General features: G+C 48.6%; 9 protein-coding genes across 9 annotated transcripts; 2 read left to right on the forward strand and 7 right to left on the reverse strand.

The window, feature by feature from the left end:
- Position 1: 1 nt before the first annotated feature.
- ASPWEDRAFT_321689 (putative MFS sugar transporter) lies at positions 2-2,214 on the reverse strand. The gene is made up of 2 exons (XM_040833620.1): positions 1,408-2,214; positions 2-1,353 (listed from the first exon to the last, which is right to left on the reverse strand). Exons 1-2 carry the CDS (start codon positions 1,967-1,969, stop codon positions 260-262), a joined length of 1,656 nt encoding a protein of 551 aa, XP_040692079.1. The 5' UTR covers positions 1,970-2,214; the 3' UTR covers positions 2-259.
- A 1,293-nt stretch (positions 2,215-3,507) lies between these two features.
- On the reverse strand, positions 3,508-4,987 carry ASPWEDRAFT_322074 (uncharacterized protein). Its single transcript, XM_040833629.1, has one exon. It carries the CDS (start codon positions 4,708-4,710, stop codon positions 3,994-3,996), a length of 717 nt encoding a protein of 238 aa, XP_040692080.1. The 5' UTR covers positions 4,711-4,987; the 3' UTR covers positions 3,508-3,993.
- Positions 4,988-5,265: 278 nt separating this feature from the next.
- Positions 5,266-6,348, reverse strand: ASPWEDRAFT_105975 (ribosome biosynthesis protein MAK16; the record flags this gene model as incomplete). Its single annotated transcript, XM_040827775.1, has 2 exons — positions 5,266-6,178; positions 6,287-6,348. The coding sequence occupies 2 exons, from the start codon at positions 6,346-6,348 to the stop codon at positions 5,266-5,268; spliced, it is 975 nt and encodes a 324-aa protein (XP_040692081.1).
- Positions 6,349-6,646: 298 nt separating this feature from the next.
- Positions 6,647-10,418, reverse strand: ASPWEDRAFT_126823 (FAR11/STRIP family protein). The gene is made up of 5 exons (XM_040829216.1): positions 8,251-10,418; positions 8,085-8,197; positions 7,870-8,030; positions 7,687-7,816; positions 6,647-7,633 (listed from the first exon to the last, which is right to left on the reverse strand). The coding sequence occupies exons 1-5, from the start codon at positions 10,207-10,209 to the stop codon at positions 6,850-6,852; spliced, it is 3,147 nt and encodes a 1,048-aa protein (XP_040692082.1). The 5' UTR covers positions 10,210-10,418; the 3' UTR covers positions 6,647-6,849.
- Positions 10,419-10,555: 137 nt separating this feature from the next.
- Positions 10,556-11,947, reverse strand: ASPWEDRAFT_36026 (phosphatase PAP2 family protein). Its single transcript, XM_040834354.1, has 3 exons — positions 11,493-11,947; positions 11,236-11,425; positions 10,556-11,179 (listed from the first exon to the last, which is right to left on the reverse strand). Exons 1-3 carry the CDS (start codon positions 11,538-11,540, stop codon positions 10,713-10,715), a joined length of 705 nt encoding a protein of 234 aa, XP_040692083.1. The 5' UTR covers positions 11,541-11,947; the 3' UTR covers positions 10,556-10,712.
- On the reverse strand, positions 11,468-12,360 carry ASPWEDRAFT_322285 (uncharacterized protein). Its single transcript, XM_040833633.1, has one exon. It carries the CDS (start codon positions 12,268-12,270, stop codon positions 11,686-11,688), a length of 585 nt encoding a protein of 194 aa, XP_040692084.1. The 5' UTR covers positions 12,271-12,360; the 3' UTR covers positions 11,468-11,685.
- Positions 12,361-12,881: 521 nt separating this feature from the next.
- On the forward strand, positions 12,882-14,777 carry ASPWEDRAFT_105387 (RBR-type E3 ubiquitin transferase; the record flags this gene model as incomplete). Its single annotated transcript, XM_040827720.1, has 1 exon — positions 12,882-14,777. One exon carries the CDS (start codon positions 12,882-12,884, stop codon positions 14,775-14,777), a length of 1,896 nt encoding a protein of 631 aa, XP_040692085.1.
- A 1,481-nt stretch (positions 14,778-16,258) lies between these two features.
- On the reverse strand, positions 16,259-19,438 carry ASPWEDRAFT_734797 (uncharacterized protein; the record flags this gene model as incomplete). Its single annotated transcript, XM_040839340.1, has 4 exons — positions 16,259-18,227; positions 18,278-19,089; positions 19,154-19,195; positions 19,334-19,438. 4 exons carry the CDS (start codon positions 19,436-19,438, stop codon positions 16,472-16,474), a joined length of 2,715 nt encoding a protein of 904 aa, XP_040692086.1. The 3' UTR covers positions 16,259-16,471.
- Positions 19,439-19,925: 487 nt separating this feature from the next.
- Positions 19,926-20,451, forward strand: ASPWEDRAFT_24346 (MMtag domain-containing protein; the record flags this gene model as incomplete). Its single annotated transcript, XM_040832600.1, has 3 exons — positions 19,926-19,963; positions 20,033-20,315; positions 20,362-20,451. The coding sequence occupies 3 exons, from the start codon at positions 19,926-19,928 to the stop codon at positions 20,449-20,451; spliced, it is 411 nt and encodes a 136-aa protein (XP_040692087.1).
- Positions 20,452-20,694: the final 243 nt, after the last annotated feature.

The following is a 20,694-nucleotide window of genomic DNA, read 5'->3' on the forward strand; positions in this document are numbered from 1 at the left end:
TCTGTTTTCCCTTGGGATATGTTTCGATTACTTGTAGTGGATTACATACTATGATTTTATATCCAATGGTCTTAGAGCTGCAAAATGAGGGTAGATGATATGAAACAATATATGAAATAGTATAGGCATACAAAATATATTTATTTATAAGCGTTTTATCGTTAATCAAACATCGTATAACTTTCAATCATAATCAAACCATTTTGTGTTGAAAGTGGGTATATATAAAATTCTCAAACTTCACCTCGACAACAATACATCACGCACTAGGAACAAACACCTTCTTCCAGCGGAAGCTCAACAAGTCACGAATGACTTCAGCGGTGTTCTTGACATTCTCCCGCACGATAACGGAAGTAGGCTTGGAGAAGATATCGTCAATCTCCTCGAGGGACTTGTTCTTAGTCTCGGGCATGAAGAGGATCTGGTAGAACCAGCCGAGGACGGCGATACCACCGTAGAAACCAAGGGTCAGACCGATACGGGTCATTGAGTTCATCATGGCAGTGAAGTTGTAGGTGACGATGAAGGAGGAGAGGAAAAGGTTGGCCTCGGAAACGGTCATACCGTAACTACGGAGGTAGGTGGGGAAGGACTCGGCGGGCAGAACGAAGGTGAGACAGGCGTATGAACCGAAGAAGCCCATGTACAAGATGATACCAGTCAAGTAGAGACCCTCGGCGGCAGCTGGATAGACATTGTAGTCGATAGTGTATCCGGCACCGACAAGAGCAAGACCGATGACAAAACCGGGCAGCATAGCGTTGGCCCAGTAGCGACGGCCAAATCTCTCCATGTACATGACGGCGGGGATGGTACCAAGCATGAGAGAGCCACCACCGACCAGAGACATGAAGACACTGGTCTTGTCGTCGAATCCAATGTTAGACATCAGAACACTCATGTAGTACATGACAGCGTTGACACCGGTGAATTGACCAAGGAAAACCATGATATTAGCATAGACCAAGGCGCGACGAGCACGGGGGTCCGTGAAGAAGTCCATCCAAGGCAGCTTCTTGGTGTTCTGTTGCTCTTGGTTCTCTGCCGAGACTGCCTGTCTCATTCCGAGGAACTCGTCCTTGGCCTCAATGGTATTAAATCCACGGATACGCTTCCAGACCCCATAGGCCTCGACCTCCTTGCCCTTGTGCATCAGGAAACGGGGACTCTCGGGAAGGAACAGCATTCCAACAAAAAGGATGGTGGAGAAGACCAGGGAGGATCCAAGAATATAACGCCAGTTGCCCTTGACATCGACGAAGATGGCAGCCACGGCGTATCCCAAGACTTCACCCAGCGCAATGTTCAATTGGTACAGCGAGACCATGTTACCACGCAGCTTGACGGGGACTAGAAATATGCATCAGCGATAGAGCTGTAAGGAAAGATAGGATTGATACATACCACACTCGGCCACATAGATGGGGACAGTGCCACCCTCCAAACCAACACCCATGCCCAGAATAAAACGACCAGCAAACATCATACCGAAGTTGACAGCACCAGCTTCCAGGCCAGCACCAATAGTGTACAGGATGCAAGAGACGATGATTGCCATGCGACGACCCAGGTATTCGTTGCAAGGAGAGAGTGTGAGAGCACCAGCGACAGCACCCAGAGGCATACCACCGTTAACCAGGCTGCTCTCGTTATCGGACAAGTGCAAGTCTTTAGGCAGGTAGAGGTTGGCTCCACTGATCAGAGACTGGTCAAGACCAGAAAGGAGACCACCCATCGAGGCAAATGCGACGAGAATGTAGGTGAAGGTGGCAGGGCTGGCCAAGCTGAACTCCCACCGGGACTTCTTCACGCCCTGCAGTTGCACCTCGAGCTGCTGGAGCTCTGCGTCCATGGCAGCCTCGTTGAATTCCATGGCGACTTTAGGGTCATCCATCACATTGTCCATCTCCACAGCCACCTCCTTGTGGAGGTCCGTAGATGCCTCGGGATCTTGAGTTTTGGCCATGATGAAGCAATGGCCTGAATGTATAGTATTTCTACCTCTGAATAAGGTGACCCAGTCAAAGATCAACCGTTCCAGACGGCGAAAAGAAGAGAAGAGAATAGAATAGAAGAGAGAAGAATAGAGAAAATGGATTGACAGCCGAGAAAAAAGCAGATGGGAAACAACAGCGCCAGAGGGGACCGGGTTCTTTTTGAACTACCCCATCGGCATCAATCAGCCATCTCCGCCATGAGAGCCAGAGTCAGACCATGGAGTGAAAGCGGGATCGGGATGTAACTTTTTTGGTTTCCTGGGCCGAAAGATAATGGAGGGGGTGGATGTGGGGAAGAGCGCGTGATGGTCAGAGAAGAGTCCGGAAGGCGAAGCACTGGAGTCGAAGCCGTCCGATGAGAGACAAGGCCGAAGGACGGTGGAGAAGACGGACAGCCATCGTCGAAGTTACCAGGGAAAAACGAAGAGGAGATTGGATGGCTGCATCAGGGTAAGTCAGGATGACAGCAGTTGATCTTGTTTTCCCTTGCTGCATGGATGCAACTCCACGTCGGACAGAAAGAGGAGAGAAGAGGAGAGGAAAAGGAGGAGAAGATGAGGCATTTGGTATTGGTATTACTGTATACTGGTATTTTACTCTCTACAGGTACCGACCTATCTCTTCATCTCTTCTTCGGCTTCCCGTGTGCTTTCAAGCATTAAGTAAAGAATACGTAAAGAAGAAAAGAGTCAAACAACATCCATACAAAACAGATATAAAATCTCCATTGATCTCGGCCAGATTCCGTCCCCAGTTGGAGTTGATCCCGATTTCTCCCACAAAAACCCACTTTTCTCTCCAACTTTGGCGCTACTGGGATTTCCCCGTGGAGATGAAAATGCCCTTTGCGTTTTGGGTAATTTGGGTAAAAGCATCTTCCTCCAGTCCTCAACTGGTGATGACCAGGCACCACATAGGCTTTCACTTCCAGCCTTGCCGACCTGTTCGGAGTCTCTTCGGGATATTCTGTCCATTCATCTTGTCTTGCTCAGTTGCCGACCCTGGCTCGGGCAAGGTATAAGGATAAAAGGGGACTCAAGTTTGTGGCGCTGAAAAGAGTTGATAGTCCTTGCATATACGAAATGACCTGATACTACCACACAACTGTCACTGCTATATTTATACTCAAATCTTGTATCTTCAAGAGTTACTCACTTTCATCTCACTCAGAACTCCGAAGACTCTTGTCAAGCGTCTCACCCCGTAAAATCGGCATCTGGACGGAAATTTGCTTATCCTTCGGCCCTAGTCACTATCATCATCCAACATCACCCGTGTCATTTTCAGGCCGTTTGCTTGGCCTTGATCCCGTTCTCGGACCCCATAAGCAGTCTCTGTACCCAAGGAATTGCTGAATTGGATATTGCCTCCGACCCCGTCTGGGCAGAAATGGGGCTGTCTCTCTCCAGCCGAGGATGCCATTCGTCCAAAGCGAAGGAGCAACTATATTAAAAAGCTTGGGAGACACGCCGGATGAACCAGCCAGAGTCGCATTCCGTGGTCTGCGCTATTTTAGTGTTTTCTAGCCTTGAATGGTGTTGCTTTTTTTTCGTTTCGACTTTGGTTCGTGGATGGGGGTGGAAAAGTCTGTCGCCGTCCCCGGAGTCTCAGTCTCCCCCAGGATTTTTTTCGAAGTCATGTGCTATCCTTTCCCCTCTTCTAAGACATTATACTTGCCATTTGCCACAAACAGAAACGCCTCAAACGGTTTTACTTTGGATGGCTGATGCTAACCGTGGGCGCTCACGAGCTTGTCACTGCATTGGATATCAGGTACAAGGTCAGAATAATGGAGTACTCTACGGAGTACGTGCAACTAGATACAATCAACCAACAAAGCGGCCGTGCTGATTCTGTCAATAAATTATTAATCTTGTTTGATCCACTGACTTCCATAGGATAGAATACAATCCGACTATCAAAATTATAAGGGCATCAACCAGCAATGCCCTCCCCACTACTTCAAGTCTTTTGTCTCCCCTACCTGTAAAAATTACCGCATCCTAGACCCAACTGGCTTCCGAGCTGCTGGGTCACCCCCATAAAACGGCGACCCTGCCCGACTGCTTCCTGGGCTCTGACTTTGACTTGGACTCGGCGACCGTCCCCCATGCAGTCTCTGCCGCAGCCGTTCCTGCGCCGACGTTGCCCGATTCAGAGACGGCGGCTGTGGTGCTGACTGCATCGATCCCGCTCGCTGACTGGGCAATGGCCGTGGTCCATCGGGATGCAACATCGGCGACGGTCCCGAAGATGAAGACATCTGCTGCTTTGTACTAGGCATGACGGGTGCACTGTGTGTGGCGGAGAGCGGTGCCCCCGCGGCTCGTCCCCGACGCAAACTGGCTGTCTGTGATGTAGGTGGTTGTGCGCTGCCCGAGTCGCCCCATAGATCACCAAGTCCGCCGCGTCCTCCGGTAGTCACGATGGCGGGCGTCTGACCCTGTGCGCTGGGTTGAATCTGGGTAGTCGCGACTATGCGAGACGGTGGCGGAGCGGGCGCCTTGGGGTCAGCTGGTAGCCATGCCGGGTATGGACGTCCTTTCTCGGTGTAATAGGCGCGGAGGACGTTGGAGATGTGGGAGCAGTCCTCGTGGTCAGGGTCGTCGGCCTCATCGCCCAACGTGATCGCACGGCGGAGTGAGGTGAGTCGCGTGCCCAGATTCGATATCGCCGAGGACGAGGTGATTGACGAGAAGTAAGAAGACATTGTGGTTCTATCTCAGGTGTCAGGTATGTCCCTGTCTGCTGAAAGCGGGAGGCGTCGAGCCGTGAGGGGCAAGCAATTCGGGTGATCGACCGGACAGTAGTTGACACAGCAGTGTAGATTACTGCAAATAAACGTTGTAGAACTTATTAAAGAAGAATAAGACGTTATGGACACGGTTTCCAGAGAAATTGACCGCCCTGAGGTGGAGAGAGGAGGTTGTTTGCATGGGATTAATTGAATCTGAAGGCCTGGGATGGCGGTGATCCACCAGCCGTTTCACCGCCGCACGTGAGACCACCGCCACCATTCCCTACATGTCATGGATTCTTACGATCGAATCAACTTCACAAACATATTACATTGAGTCTGGCAGGACGGACATATATGCAGACCGGCAGTGTATGTCAACTAGTAATATATGCAAGGACTGGGTATTAAATGCCCCATCGCAGCAGAAATCAAGTCACAACACATTCCCATAACGCCATGCGTGAAAAGATCAAAACACTTTTTTTTTCACTTTTTCCTGGCCAGGATATCACATAATCGTCCTTCTTAGGCCATGACATTCTCCTTGCCGGCTCCCTCAGTTTCGTATTCGATCTCAATCCGAGGTCCCTTCTTCTTGGGCCTGGATTGCGGGGGTCCACGCTTCCGCTTCTCTCCAGGTTTCTGCTTAGGCTGCTGTTCCTCCTCACTCTGCTCATCGCTGTCTTCATCATCATCGCTATCGTCGTCGCTCTCATCATCCTCGTCTGAGTAATCGCTCGAGTCTGCGGACTCGCCACCGATCCAATCTTCGAGATCCTCGAGGTCTTCCTCCTCTCCAAGATCGCTGACGTACTCAACGTCTCCGACACCCTCTTCCTCCTCCTCAACCTCCTCGCCGTCATCCATGTCCTCGTCTCTCTCACCCTCACCAGCACGCTCCAATCCACGGAGAACCCTCTTCCAGATACCCTCCTCCACATTGAGCGGCCGGTCACCGTACGCGCCACTGCGCAGACGCTCAATAAGCTCACGCTCAATAGCGCGCTCAACCTTGGCCGCCGACTCGGCCTTGCGCTCACGAGTCTCTTCTCTCCGCCGAATCTTAGGCGCCAATTTCGGCACAATCGTCTCACCTAAGCGCTCATCCTCCTTGGCCAGCTTCTTCATCCGGATGGCGACCTGCGTCAACCGCGTGAGACGCTGCTTGCACTTGTGAATCAGGAATTTCGGCCAGTAGATCAATCGGTCGTCAAGTTGGCCCAGTGCCTTGGCGTAGTTGGACGATAGTCGGACTCGCTCCCACAATTTGCTGGGCATGTGAGCCCGTTCCACCGTCTTCATGTAGAGATACATCACTCCCGTCTCGGGATCCGACCGCACCGTAGCGTATCGGGAATTTGCCAGGGGGCATGACTGGCGATTGCAAAGTCCGCTGACGTTGTATTCATTGCGACAGAAATTCTGGCCCTTGGTTGTTCTGTACGAAAAAGGCAAAATGTTAGCATCTTTTGCGTTGCAGGATTGCGGAGACCAGAAGATTTTGCGGAAGCAAAACTTTTTTTTTCCCCTTCTCTAGATAACTTACTTGAGCTTGTAAGAACAAAACTGCTGGTTAATAACCTGCCAGACAATTTCGTCGGAAGACATCTTGATTGAACTCGGCCGGCGATTTTACCGGAAAAGCCCGAATTTTAGCTGATGTTCTGGTACAGAAAAGGAATCCTTGAAGCTCAAGAAATGATTTGATTTTCCCTCCGCAGAAAAAAAAAAAGTTGCTGCGGTAATCCGTCACGTGACCTACCGCCTATCGATAGCTTCTTATCAACTCCTCGCTGATTCGTTCTCCGGCTCTATTGATCAATGATATTTGTTTCTATTAATTTCAGTATAGGATCTACATTCGAGTTTCCAGCGCAGGATATGGCTTTAGTTAATGTAATCTGTTAAGAATTGTAGATTTTACTCGATGGTGTATTGCCATTCTCTTGCTTGTGTCGTGGAAACTGGAAGTGGAAATATATTTCGCTCAACCTAAACCACCTAGTTCTTCCAAATACTAGATAGGGTATTTCATAATCATAAGACGTGACAAGATACTATCTATTGGCTTCAAAAACAAGACCCAAATATGCAATGATAATCTCTGGACTAATATGGAGCGGCCATTTCTGCGTCCTCACCGGCCGCACTGTACATTTCATCGGCAATGCCCCAGCCCATTGACTCCAGTTCACGCACGAAGAAATCCCGTTCCTCTTCCATAATCGATGTGTTTTCTTCTCCACCCATAACATCCTTGTAACGACGCAAGTGCCACCAGTGTGTTAGACCTCGAAGGGCTTGCTCAAGCGGCAACGCTTCCTCCACCTCCGCATCTACATCAGAGCCTGCGAGCCAGTCATCACGCAGTTCTGGCCGGCAGTACAGGTAGATCGCAGTGATCACCCGCATGTTGCTTTGACGCCACTTTCGTCCACAGTATGGAACTTGGGATTTGAAAAGCTTGAGGGTGTAAAAACGGAGATGCGGATCGGGGATCTTCAGCCCCTTTCGAAGTATAGTGCTTGACTTATACTGCACAAGCAACAGACACCGGTGAGCCTTGTCACGGGTGATTTTCTGCATGATGTGTAGATAGTTGATAGCGGAATAGAAGTTGCGGAATGAGAACACAGTGATAGGCTCTTTCGGCAGAGGTGCGGTAGGATATCCCAATTCGTCCACTTCTGGGCGATGGTGGCCCTCCAGGAATTCGGGGATAGCCTCTTCAGGAGATTGGGCCCGACCCGATGGCATTCCAGGACCCAGATCTTGCCGATGCCGAGCAATGGGAGGAGGGGCAGCCTCATCGTCACTAGGAGAAGATTCTTCGTCGGAGTGTTCAGCAGGCTCTGGTGGCTGGTCAGAATGGAGATGGCAGAAATGGAAGAAACTATTACAGGTCAGCAGATGTCACAAGTTTCGATTTTTTAGGAAATCACTTACCCTAATTCCTCTCGGTCGTGCTTTTGTGCCACTGCCTGATCAATGTCTTGATGGGCGAACATTTTGAGAATCAAAGGAAGGTAGTTCGAGTCCAGCAACAACTGCGTCATGTATTCAAACTTCAATATATCTGTGATCGATTAGCCGCTTGCGCAAAGACGAGTTTACAGGAATTAAACGCACGAGATCGCTTGAACCACTTCAACATTAGCAAAAGGGACCCAGAGATAGCCTTGCCCGTTATTTCCCGCAACCGAATGTTGTCAAGCTCGTCAATTGCAGCGTCAGTGTCAAATTCCCCAGGAAAATCACCAGAGAGCCCATTGACTGGACCAAAACCGTCACTAAATCACTGTTAGGAAAGAGATGAAATGCCCGCGTCTTTAGTGCTAGCATACCTTGTAGGTTGACCATTTTGGCTGTTTGCCTGATTGACCATGGCGCTGACATTCGTCAAAATTATCTTGAGGAAAACAATGGTGATTGACTGCAAATGGACCAGTGCTTGAGTCTGAAATAAATGTAAGCCAAGAGTCCCCGTATTTCCAGGTTACGAAGTCTTACATAAAAGGATTCGACAGCCGATAAGCGTCGTTGAATATCCTCATTGTCGGTCTCCTTTTCTGAAGGCTGCTCGGGCTTGATCTTTTGCTTTTCCAGAAGGGAAAAATTTTCCAAGTCTTCCGCTAGGTTGTCGGAGAGATCATACATCGGAATAGCAGAATCATCCATATTCCAACCTCTGTCATACTTCATAAATCGTTCCCGCTCCTCCCAGAGCTGGCGCATTGCCCTCGTCATTTTCACATGGGTAGAAAACAGTCTACCGGCCTCGATGATAGATGCTGGGACATCACTGCCCTCCCACTTTTTCCCGACTAGAGCGTCCTGGAGTTCCGTTGTACCTTTCCCGCCAATATCATTGCTGTTATCAGTGAGGGGTGGGTACATGAACGGAAAATTTTGATTAGTCTGGTAGTTTTGCTTTTTCCCCGTTTTACCACCAGGACCGATTGGTGAAGGTGGAGGAGATGGTGCCGGTGTGGCAATGTGAACAGATTGGTGGAGGATTGAACCGTTTCCGCCAGCAACGGATGGGCCAACACCGGAAAAGAGACCGCTGGAAGAAGGTGCCCTACTGGGATGTTGGTGAAGAGGGGGAAGAATGGAGTTGTTCTCTAATTCAAGAGGAACTACTGGCGGTGGCGGGTTGTAGGAGGGATACTTTGATGTAATCTCTTGCCGAAACACATGATAATCAAGAGGTGAAGCGGTGAGAAAAGGGGTCCTCCGAGATGGAGTATTCTCTTCCCTGTCAAGAGAAGGCTCCAGGTCTTCTTTGGCCTGTTTCAAGCTCATGCTTCCACCAAAGAAAAGAAGCAAGGACTTCCAGAACAAGAGTACAATCCTCGTGAGTGGAACGTTTGTAGATTCATCCCACCGGAGTCGGGCGATAATCTCAACAAGGAATACCAGCAGATTTGGCTTTAGGTCAGTAAGCGCGTCTCGTATGGGCGTGTGTCGAGGATTGGTTGCTTCTTGCCTCCGGCCAACCTCTACAACTAGATATAAGGTCGTGAGAGCTAGATTTGCCTCACGCTCTGAAGCAGCAAGATATGCGGGGTTGGTATCTTCAGGGTCAACGGCGTCTGAGTCAGGTTTGGGCGTACTGCAACTCTTTTCGAACACCCGACAGAGACATTCAAGCAGAATCCCTATTCCGGAGCATTCCTGGACCAAGTTGGCATTGTTTTCGATCCATTTGATTTGCAAGGACTTGGATCTTGGGGTTTCCGCGGCGAACTGAGGAGACACATCTTCTGGGTAGTCCTGTATCTCTTGTCCTGCGGTAGTTCCCCATATTCCGGTCAAAGCATAGCAAACAGTCTCCATAGCTTCGAGACGAACAAACATTTCTTGGTCTTGTAAGCCTTGGAGCGTTTGACTTATAAATGATTTGCGTAGATCATAAGAAGCATCAGTCCAGGATAACTGTTCAGGAGTCGAGGATTTATTTCCAGTGAAAGAATTCCATTTGTGCTCGAACGATGATTTCATACCGATGAGCATGACTCGATCGAATTCACTGTATTGAAACCATTCTTCAATCTCATCCGCGAAAGGCTCAGCATCAGCATATTCAAAAGCATAGGCAGGCTGATCGACCTTGGGCATTTCCTGAACCAATCTTTTCAGCTGAGCAAGGCTCAGAGAGTCAGATGGCCTGTCCAGGGTTTGCTGGACGGGAGCTGGTGGGGGAGGCTGCAAAGGAGGCGGCGGGGCAGAGTTATCACGACGGAGCTCTGGCCTCCTGGGAGCCTTTTCAGGCTGTTCCGGTGCTTCATCTGTCGCAGAAGCTGTAGGATGCGAGACCTGCTCCTGTCGCAGACCTTCAGCCACTTCTTCCATCAGCTGGTCGTCCGAGACGGTGCTGATATCGGTTCCCGTTTGGTCGACTTCATCTGCCTTGACAATGTGTTGCTCTTCAATAGCTGCATCGGTAGAGACAGGTGTACCATCCATAATTGAGCACCAAACACTGATTTCACTTGTTCAAAACGAGAGAAAGATACAGGTTTAAGGAACAACATCAAGGGTATCTCAAGAAAGGGGAGTGAAAATTCAAAACGAAGAACGCGCAAATCCTAAATTCGTAGCAAACAAGTCCTTCCGTTAGAGTCGTTCCAGATAAAGAGCCATGCTATTTATTGCGTTGTCGTCGTGAAGCAGTGCTTCTTGTCAGTCGAACATACGGAATGATGGCGGTGGGATTTGGGGAGACATCCGTATAAATCACGTGACCAAGCCACGCGTGTGGCAGCACGAGGGCAAAGGTCAAGCTATGGATCTACGCATCATTTTTTAAGAACCGGAGAATAGTATGCATATATCTATGGATTCATATATCAATTTTATGTGTGATAAATTCTAACGGCACGCTTTGTGTGATGTAACGCAGGGGTATCACTATGTCAAACTTCGAGAAACCTTCTTCTTTCCAATCATTAAGTAGTAGAAATTATCCATCATTTGGACTTGCGCGAGGTATTGTCACTGTTACTTCGCCGCTTCAATTTCTGCTTCGATTCCCATTGTTGCCATCCAGCCTCGGCAAGATCTTCACTTACCACCAAATCCCGGATCCTCACAACTTTAGCCACCGTGAAATCCAATGCCCAGTCGACCCAGCCATGCGTTCGTAGAAGTGATGTGATGAAGAACCAGGAGAAGGCGCAGATGATGCCGGCAGCGCATCCTGCCAGGACCTGTCTTGGTGTATGGTAGTTCAAATAAATGCGGCTGATGGCAACGCCAGCGGCACCAATGCACAGTGCCAGGGCCAGTACCACGCGTGCCAGTAAGCAAGACTCGAAACGGTTGGCTTGGATGGAAGGTTTGTGTCGGAAGATAAGGAACAGACTCATGTAGACGGCAAAGTAGGTCATGAATTGTGCATGGGAGGATGGCATGCCATAACCTTTACCAAACATCTCTGAATTTCCCAGCTCGTCAGCATCCTGATAAAGCCATCCACTTCACAGTACATACGCTTTGGTCGTTCCTCCTTGATGATGCGTTTGAGGACGAAGTTCAATGCTTCACAGCCCATTTGTCCTGCGAACATCAACAACACCTCTGCCTCCCTCGAAGCCCAGAGGAGCGTAACATATGCCACGCATAATGCTTGTGGAACGAGAGCGAGCCAGGCGGATAGGAAGGACAATGGGTCGTCTGGGTTCTAAGAGCATCGGTTGTTAGTTCACTTCAACGCTTAGATCTCGACTGATGAACTTGGAGACACTCACATAATGTACATGGGTTAAAGATAGAGATGCCAATGGTATTTCCTCCATTTTATATTATGTCCTTTGATAGAGGACCTGAGTAAATGATTTGCCTTGAGATAATTATTAAGCTCGGCGATCAAGGAATGATGCTAAGCATGCAGTAGACAGCGTCGGAGTAGATGCGGAGATATTAAACAGGAAAAAAAAAGCCTCAACAAAAAGACATAATGAGAATATAGAACTGCGCCCTGAATCCAATAGCTGCAATCTCAATGCTTAAAATGAATGTCCAGATGGTGATTAGTTCATATCGTGGAGGAATGAAGAATAAGCCCCGAGCAAATGGCCAGGTCGGTGTCCAGATAATCTCACGTCCGTGCGGAGCGGAGAGCCGCTTTAAGGGCCGCGATGCGTTGGCCGTAAAGCAGCGGCACAAAAGGAGGGGGAGGGGAAAAGACAGACGGAGCAGGAAATAATGTTCAGCTAAAAGCAAAGAAAAAGATGAAGAAAAGAAGCAATAAAATGCCATGAATATCTGACAGCTAAAACGATAGGCAATCCAGAAAGACACAAAGTTGACCCAACAGGCCGGGCAGCAAGTGTTTGATGCCCATCGCCTCGCAAAAAAACACCACAACTCTTGATCTTCGTCCCTCTTCTTATTCTCTCTCTTCTCTTCTCTCTTCTCTCTCTTTCTCTTCCGTCTTCTTCCTTTGACTGTTCCCCTCGGAGTTATTGATCCATCTGTTTCTGCAGCATCTCTTATCTCGCTCCCCCCCCCCTCTAATTGAATCATGACGCAGTTCTCTCCACACTTATCATCCAAATTCCTGTTCCATCTTTCCTCTATACTAGATCTTTCCACTCCGACTGCTGCCAACAACTCTCAAGTCCTGCAGCCCACGCGGCATCACGATCGCTGCTGCGATTGTCGTGTTTCTTCCCACATCTGCTGTGGGACGGCCTCATTACCTCCATGATCATCAGAGTGGCCACGACCCCCTCCAAAATACTTGAAGGTATTATCCATCCATCCCCACGGTTCCTCTTTCTCCGCCGCCACATAGTGACAAGTCATTTACTAATGCGTAATTTTTTTTTCCTTTTTTTTTTTCTTCAGCAGCATCACCAATATCTTCACCATCATCCCCTCATACACGATAATCATCTTTTTTCTCGCATTCCCTTCATATTATTTTCAACGTTATTTTTGGACAAAGCAATGTTATAGACGGCCCCGGAGTTTAAAACGACTTATCTACTACTATGCCGGAACTGTTGTATTAAGCAGTCACTGATGAACCTATCACCTTGCCACCCGACATTTTCCTATTTCTCGACAACCTACTATATAATTTCTTGTGCGACGTCCTGCTCGCTATCTACGCTGCAATAACCCGCTCCGTCATGACGGAACTCGACTTTATGTCTGAAGATGAACGCTCGATTGAGCTATCTTCCATCTCTGCTATCTATCCAGAAATCAAGATAGACCCCTCCTCTCCTTTCAAAGCATCTCTTGACCTGCCTGTCGTGCCTTCAACGCCTTTACATGTTTCTTTCCAGCAGCAACCGGATGTCGGGTTTCCAACCGTCCTGACCCCTCCTACGTCTCTTGATGCTAGTGAAGTTGGCCTTGGCTCTGGAATTAAGGTTGGATTGGATTCTCCGACTCTGGATTCAGAGAAAGATGTCCATGTCCTTTCTCACCTCCCCCCGCTCAGTCTCGAAATCGAACTCCCAGAAGGTTATCCGTCCGAGAGAGCACCTATTTTTGAGATCAGCACAAATCCTCCTTGGCTTCCCTCGTCAATCGTTTCAAAACTGGTAGATGACGGTACACGGCTATGGGAAGAATGCGGGAGAGACCTTGTGGTGTTCTCTTATATTGATCATCTTCAGCAACTGGCTGAGACGGTTTTTGGAATCGATGACATCCCTGACGGTGAAGTGCGTTTGCCTCGTGATCTAAAGATTGCACTGCTAGATTTTAGCAACAAGGCCGAGAGAGAAAAATTCGAACAAGAGACTTTTGAGTGCGGAGTTTGCCTGGAACCAAAGAAAGGGACCAACTGCTACCGCCTCTTGCTTTGCTCTCATGTCTTCTGTGTACCATGCCTCCAGGACTTTTACAACACTTGCATCACCGAGGGAGATGTCGACAGTGTCAAATGTCTAGCTCCTGACTGTGGCAAAGAATACCCCGCCGCAAAAACCCTTGAAACCCACGGAAAGAAGCGCAAAAAACACGACCGGACTCTCAGCCCGAGCGAATTGTTGCAAATCCCCCTTGAGCAAGAAACAGTTCAGCGCTATGTTTTTCTCAAAAGAAAGAAGAAACTCGAAGCTGATAAGACTACTGTGTATTGTCCTCGGAAGTGGTGTCAGGGTGCTGCCCGGTCGAAACGACACCCCAAACCCATCGATCCCATGACCGATGACTTGGATGCTTCTGATGAAGAAGATGATGGGCAAGTGTTCGATCCTCTAGGGGATGAGTCACAGTTGCCTCCCATGGCCGACCGTGTGGCAATTTGTGAGGATTGCAACTATGCCTTCTGCTGCGTTTGCAAAAAGGGCTGGCACGGTGAACTTACACGATGTTTCCCACGCCGAGAAGCAGAATTATCAGCAGAAGAGAAGGCAACGGAGGAGTATCTGAAGAAGTACACATCGCCTTGTCCAACATGCAATGCCCCGTGCCAAAAGCAGATGGGATGCAACCATATGAAATGCTTCAAATGCGACACCCACTTTTGCTATCTCTGCTCGAGCTGGCTGTGTGAGGACAACCCTTACCAGCATTTCAACTCTCTCGAGAGCCAGTGCTACAATCGCCTCTGGGACATGGAGGGTGGCGATGGCATCAACCCCGTGGGGGCCGAGGCTCTGCATCAAATACCTGATGAGCTGCTTGAATTTGATGATAATAGCGATGGTGAAGACAACCCTGTGTGGGATTTTGATGACAGTGATGATGATTTTGACCGACGAAGACGCCCACCACCTCCTGCTCCCATACCTCCACGAGTCAACCTAGTTGGCGGTGGCCCCGGAAATAATAACCGAGGACGCAATGGAAATGGCCTGGATGCCGCTGGTCGAGCGGCGGCCGCAGAGAGACAGGCACAGGCTCGGGCGATGGCGGAAGTACGAGCCCGGCAGAATGGAGAGCGAGATGCCAGAGCGCCGCCACCAAACCAGGAGCAAGAAAGACGAGCCGGTCTTCAGCGGTTCTTATACCTAGTTCAGAACGACCGGGAAGATGAATGGGACAGTGACGAACTGGATGATGACTTTTGAAAAATCTGAAACGACCCCGACACGCCATACTAAACGATAAATGCGAATCCACGAAAAGCATATGAGCAGTTTGCCCTTTTTTACCCTTTTTCGACTTCCTTTTCTCTTCATTATTTCAGTCACGGATTTGTACTCGTTCCGATCTCACGATTACATGATAAGTCTGCATTTAGCGAATGTCTTTGGATCCAGCATTGCACGGCCTCACTGGTTATATATGAATTTTGTTATTGTATCATTTGCGAATTAGTCCTCTATGTATAGAATCCATATCAGTATTCAATATTTTCATAATTTTCTTTCCTAAAATCTCTCTGTAAGGTTTTATCTCCCAGTATATGGGGCAAATCGATCAACCCTACAGCAAAGATCTTTTGTATGAGATTATGATGGGATATTTTCATGAAAACAGTATCAACTCGACTTATTCGACGTGAGATAGCGAAAACAGTCTACACACACTCACGAGTGACCTTGGTCGAGTGTATGTGGTATACACTAACGCAAATTACCGATTTGGGAAAATATTAAACTTCTTCCGTATCAAATAATGAGAGCAGAAGATCATAGATATCATAGAAAATCATTTTCAACCAATGTTGGGCGGAGGTTGGAATGGCCTGTTCCTAGGTTTTGCCTGAGGCCTTCTGCAATAGTCATGTGACTACATACACTCCAGGGGTGTGGCCTCAGCGAAAGTGTAGGGATGAAGATGACCGAAATTTCCCAATTTAGAAGTATCATAAACTTCAATCCATCTCTTGAGCTTTGATCTATCATGATGGAGATCAGCCATTATGTAAAATGCTCGTAGTTGAGTAGAAAGTTACTCTTTATGCCTGAGGCTTCAATATCTACTATGTAGTCATGTGACTGCAATTTACTCTACACACTTCAGCTTTGTATCCTCATCCAGTGTAGAGGGTGGGATATGATCAAAACTTCCCAATTTGAAAGTATCACCAGCTTCTATCCATTTTCTGAACCTGGCTTCTGGAGGATAGAATCCATGATCAGGTAAATTCCCGCGGATGAAGAATTCGAAGTTGCGGGTCATGTGACCTGGTTTCGCTCTATGTACATAATCTCCGGGAGGCCTCTCACCGAGTGTAGAAGGGTGGAGACCCTGGGAGTTACCTGTTTTGGAAATATCACCAGCCTCATCTCATCCTCTGTTCTCATGGCATGCCGATAATACCACCACCGCCAAGTAATTGGATTTTTTTTTCCCTTAAAAAATTAGGAAGTAGAAAAGTGGTCTTATTGCAGTATACTAATACGATCCAATGTAGACACAGGGAGCAAGACGGTCCGGACAATTCACAGACACCCATCTACTGGCAATACTCTCTATCTCAGGAATCATTTCGTAATGATCTCTTTATTTTGATGCTCTGATATTTTGATTGCTTTAATATCCCCTGTGTTTGCTGGTCAAAAGTCCCATCGAGTAGACATTCAATGCAGATTCTCAGATGAAGAGTGGCAATCACTCGAGATAATGGCAATCCCAGCATCATTTGTATGTGCAGGAATCCAAATGAACTTGGATTCTACTAGTATTTCCAAGAGCTTAACCTCCGAAACAGGTATGCGTCAATGATGTACAATACAAGACGCCTCCAAATGGGGCATCGACAAACTCGCTTTCCGTTATGCCAACACATATTTGCAGGTGATTTTTTTCCTCCTCCCTATACAACCAAATACTCCACTTCATCATTCTCCTCCCCAACATCAGTGCCTCCTGTGCTCCAATCATACCAAAACTCGTAGCTCATGACTGTATGGTCTGCGTACATGAGTATCAGGCGATACCGGCGAGATGGGTTCCATCCACGCCAGCTCTCATCCGGTTGATAGACGTGGGTGGCCCAGGCATGACATTCAGGTAATGTGAGCTGGGGTGATTGTCCCAGTTCTGGTGTAGATCCAGATCGACTATTAGATGAACGTGTACGTTTTCCTTTTGACTCGCCATCTTCATCAGACTTCATGGAATGCCCTATCCCGGTATGATCAGCAGGTATAGGCTGTGGAGTACCAGCCTCATCCTGGTTTGTATATTGATAATGGAATGTCAAATCTTTCTCGTGGTCTATCCCACGTGGGATGTAGGGTACGTCGGGGGGCATTTCGAAACCCTGGACAGGACTGACGCTCATGCCTAACAGAGGAATAAGAGGGCGATCACCATATTTTTCCTGGCTCTCGAAAGGAACGATCCAGTCGACTCTAAATGCAAGGCCAGTACTTTCAGATTCGGTAAGAGCGATTACTGCTGCACGCCCTTTCTGAGAAGCTGCAATCACAATACCATGTTCTGGGATGTATTTAACCATATTGAAGCGGTCACACGCTCGGACGGATACAATGGGATGGGTAAATGGCTGTCGAAGTGGAGCCCCGCAAACAACACTAGCATGTGGCGCAATCTGAGAAGGGATCAAACGGATATCGGTCTGGGAGAAGTGGAGGATGGGGAATTTAGGATAGTTGAGATTGGCAGTAGCTGGAGCCGGTGACAGAGCAGTTAGCCTGTCTGCCTGCTCATAGGAAGCAGGGTCACCAGGGAAGGCTCTGCGTAACATACGATCAAAGACTTGGTATGCAATAGCCCCCATTTCCGGCGCATCGCCGTTGCTCTGCTGGCCGTCATCTACATCGTCCATTTCTTGATCCTCAGGGCCATCATCCTCGTCAAGATCTGAATAATCGTCAATATTGTTGTTGAAGTATTCTTCGGCTCCAGGGATATCGCCACCTAGGGCTTCCAGAAGTGCAAACTGAAGAAACTCCGCCGTTGTCAAAGGGCCCTGTCCGGGATGATGAGGGATACCATTTGCGTTTGGGTTCGTGCCTTCTTGGACTGACAAACCGCCGTGTCCATTAGCATTTCCACCGTCCTGGTCAGTAGTATGCTGGAGGTCGTCATTCAAATCAACACTTGAACCCCTACTGTCCTGGCTCATGTTTTCTTCTTGTACAGAACCGTCGACGGCCCGGTGGCTAAAGGTGTCAGCAGAGTCTAGGAAACGGGCATTCCCAGTGAAAGTAGAACTCAAGTTGGCGCTTTCTGAGGGTAGATCAAGGCCTTGTGATGTACCAATGCGCGTGCTCTGATGAGGAAGCTCTGCAGCATCTTTGGCCTGGTGCTTGCTTGTCGAATGTACCGTCGACTGAGAAGCATTTCCTGGTCCACTAATACAGCAGTCGGGTTCAAATATATCCGGCAGCACGGGTTGTTCGGGCTCAGGCTTTACCGCAGGGGGGAAATAATTATACAATTGTGATGCATCTGGAATTCGAGAATTTAAGTTTGTCAGGTCAAGAACAGTTCGCCCACCCTTGAGTCGATGTTGTGGCTGACCACCACATGCGTCTCGGGTAGACTTGAGCGTGTGAAAAGTGCGAGGATCAAGGGCCAGAACAGCCCAGCCACGTTCACTACTGCGTCAATTAGCAAATCTTGGTTCTAAAGAAGGCCGTATCCACCTTACTCATTGTGGAGTGTCTCAGGGAAAGGTTTGAATGTGACGTCGTTGAAATGATAAACGTTGAATGGTCTCTCGAGACTCTCCCATATTTTCCATATAATGAGTTTGTTGTCGATATCTGTGCTGACCATCCATTTCCCGTTAGGATCCAGGTCACAGTTGAGAAATGAAACAGAAGGGATATTGGTGAAATGACCCGTGTATGATAGTTTTATATTGCGCGTGCGACGGTTCTCTGGCATAAGATGTTGCAGTTGCATGAACTGGGTGTTATTCTTGATATGCAGCCAGGTTTGTCCATAATCGGTGAGATCTTCCTCTTCTTCGAACGAGTCGCTATGTTTTTCAGAGACAGGGTTCACGAGCGCAAATGCAAAAACAGTGATGAGGCCCGTGTTGGCGCTCACCGCAATAAGACGAGCAAACTTGTGTATAGCCAGTCCCCATGCACTGGCGTCAACGTATTCAACGAAAAAGGGGTCAACATGAGAACCATCAAGAGGCCGCTTCTGATTGCCACCAGCAGCGCGTTCCAAGGCTGAGTAGATAGCCTCAACACGGTAGCCACAGATGTTTCCCGAATCAGTGGCAAGAAGCAGGACTTCATCACGACCTAAATCGTCCACGAGGATGTTATTGATTGCATGGGGAGCATGGGGCATTATGTAACCTCCGCTATGAGGGCTTCTCATGACGGGTGTTATTATCATTTCAGGCTTGGAGCCCAGGATTTGAAAAGACCCTGATGGCTCCCATACGTAGATCTGATGGCTGTACGCAACAAACAACAAGTTACGACGCTGGGAAAGTGCAATCTTCAAAACAAAGTAGTCAGAACTGCGATCTATGGTGGTACAAAATGTTAGAGTCCGGAATTACCAGATTGTTTCGCCATGTCGCAGTCTGAGGAGGAAATGAGTCCTCTGCCCTGCATCATCACTCAGTACTGCTAAAATTGCGGTCGGTATGGGACTCACGAAGAGTACTGATCAGCAATGTTAGCGGCGATGAATAACAAGATAAGATTGGTCTATTTCTTCCAAGACGGGGTTCACGCACTCTTTTCGCCCCCTTCTCAACATTCAGTGGCCTGAGATGCAGCCCTTCTCGGGGGCGGGTCTTGCGACCAGGCGGCCCTCCATTGGCATCGCCATTGAACGCCATGTTCAGCGGGCTACGGCTGCCTTATCCGGAGACTGGTTGTTGTAAGGATAATTAAAATATTTCAACAGATTGGTTGATGGAATGCTGAGGTTCACAATGAAGATAATGATTTAAAAAAGACGAGGAAGGTGGTGAGGTGATGTTGTCATGTCAAAAAGAGCACGAGGGGTATATGTATCAGAACTGACAAGACATCGACATTTATAGCTTGAGATCTATCGTTTTGGCCCATTTGCGGTGAACATAATCAAGCCCTGGTAGGACAGAGCAGAAAGGAATAATGTTCACCCCCATACATCTTGTAGTTCTGGATAATCGAAGCTGCCATTGCCTCTAAGCTTGCGATGAAGTCAGTCCAATGGTGTTTGTGGGTGCCTTAGGTTAGCTAGTAGCGCACGTGCCACATCTGGGATGACGCCGATTCACATTTCCGTTCAGCTTCGTCAAACAACAAAGAAGCAGACCAGCAAGAAAACTTCTGCGCAGTATGGACTTGGTTGCTGGTGTTCGTAAAGAAGGCAGCCGGTAAGAGAAATTTGCAAAACTTCCCCCTTTGTTTTAACTGCTCCCAAGCTTACATATTCTTTCTCATAGCGGCGGCCGCAGCGAATTCAAATGGTCTGATGTCAAAGACTCCACGCATCGCGAGAATTACCTCGGCCACTCTGTCATGGCCCCTGTTGGCCGGTGGCAACACGGGAAAGATCTAAACTGGTACGCAAGGGGCGATGAAGATGAAGAGGACAGGGCCAAAAGAGAACGCGATGAGATACAGCGCGTCAAGGAAGCAGAAGAGGAAGCAATGGCACGGGCATTAGGTCTTCCTGTACCACCGAAGAGCACAAATGCCAATTTAACGCCACTTGGTGGGAAGGAGGTTCAGAAGGCAATCCACGACACCACAGCCGATGAAGACCTGGCAGGCGACGGAGCTGAAGGAAGGGGAATTGGATTTGGTTCATATCGAGGTGGAGCGGGCCCTATGCAGGCACGAGGTGACAGCGACAAACTAGAGGCTGTTGGAGTAGCCCCGGATCAACGAGGAAGTCGAAGCAGGCGTGAGCGCAGTCGAAGCCCAAGAGACCGGAAGCGAGATCGTGCCGGCGACCGAGACAGGGACAGGGACAGGGATCGAAGACATCGCAGACACCGCGATGAGCGAGAGCGTGAGCGCCATCATAAAAGCCACCGACATAGGTCGAGATCTAGGTCGCGAGATCGTGAGCGCAGAAGACGATCCCGCTCGGGTTCCAGGA

Source organism: Aspergillus wentii (genome assembly GCF_001890725.1).
Source record: "Aspergillus wentii DTO 134E9 unplaced genomic scaffold ASPWEscaffold_2, whole genome shotgun sequence".
Classification (NCBI taxonomy): Eukaryota; Fungi; Ascomycota; class Eurotiomycetes; order Eurotiales; family Aspergillaceae; genus Aspergillus; species Aspergillus wentii.

Coding starts and splice junctions, on each gene's coding strand:
- ASPWEDRAFT_321689 (XM_040833620.1), bottom strand. CDS start 1,969: ATGGCCAAAACTCAAGATCCCGAGGCATCTACGGACCTCCACAAGGAG. Junction 1,354..1,407: donor CATCTATGTGGCCGAGTGTG/GTATGTATCAAT, acceptor GCATATTTCTAG/TCCCCGTCAAGCTGCGTGGT.
- ASPWEDRAFT_322074 (XM_040833629.1), bottom strand. CDS start 4,710: ATGTCTTCTTACTTCTCGTCAATCACCTCGTCCTCGGCGATATCGAAT.
- ASPWEDRAFT_126823 (XM_040829216.1), bottom strand. CDS start 10,209: ATGGATGGTACACCTGTCTCTACCGATGCAGCTATTGAAGAGCAACAC. Junction 8,031..8,084: donor CAAAATGGTCAACCTACAAG/GTATGCTAGCAC, acceptor ACAGTGATTTAG/TGACGGTTTTGGTCCAGTCA. Junction 7,634..7,686: donor CACGACCGAGAGGAATTAGG/GTAAGTGATTTC, acceptor GACCTGTAATAG/TTTCTTCCATTTCTGCCATC.
- ASPWEDRAFT_36026 (XM_040834354.1), bottom strand. CDS start 11,540: ATGGAGGAAATACCATTGGCATCTCTATCTTTAACCCATGTACATTAT. Junction 11,426..11,492: donor CTTTAACCCATGTACATTAT/GTGAGTGTCTCC, acceptor CGATGCTCTTAG/AACCCAGACGACCCATTGTC. Junction 11,180..11,235: donor CAAGGAGGAACGACCAAAGC/GTATGTACTGTG, acceptor TGGGAAATTCAG/AGATGTTTGGTAAAGGTTAT.
- ASPWEDRAFT_322285 (XM_040833633.1), bottom strand. CDS start 12,270: ATGATTCAATTAGAGGGGGGGGGGAGCGAGATAAGAGATGCTGCAGAA.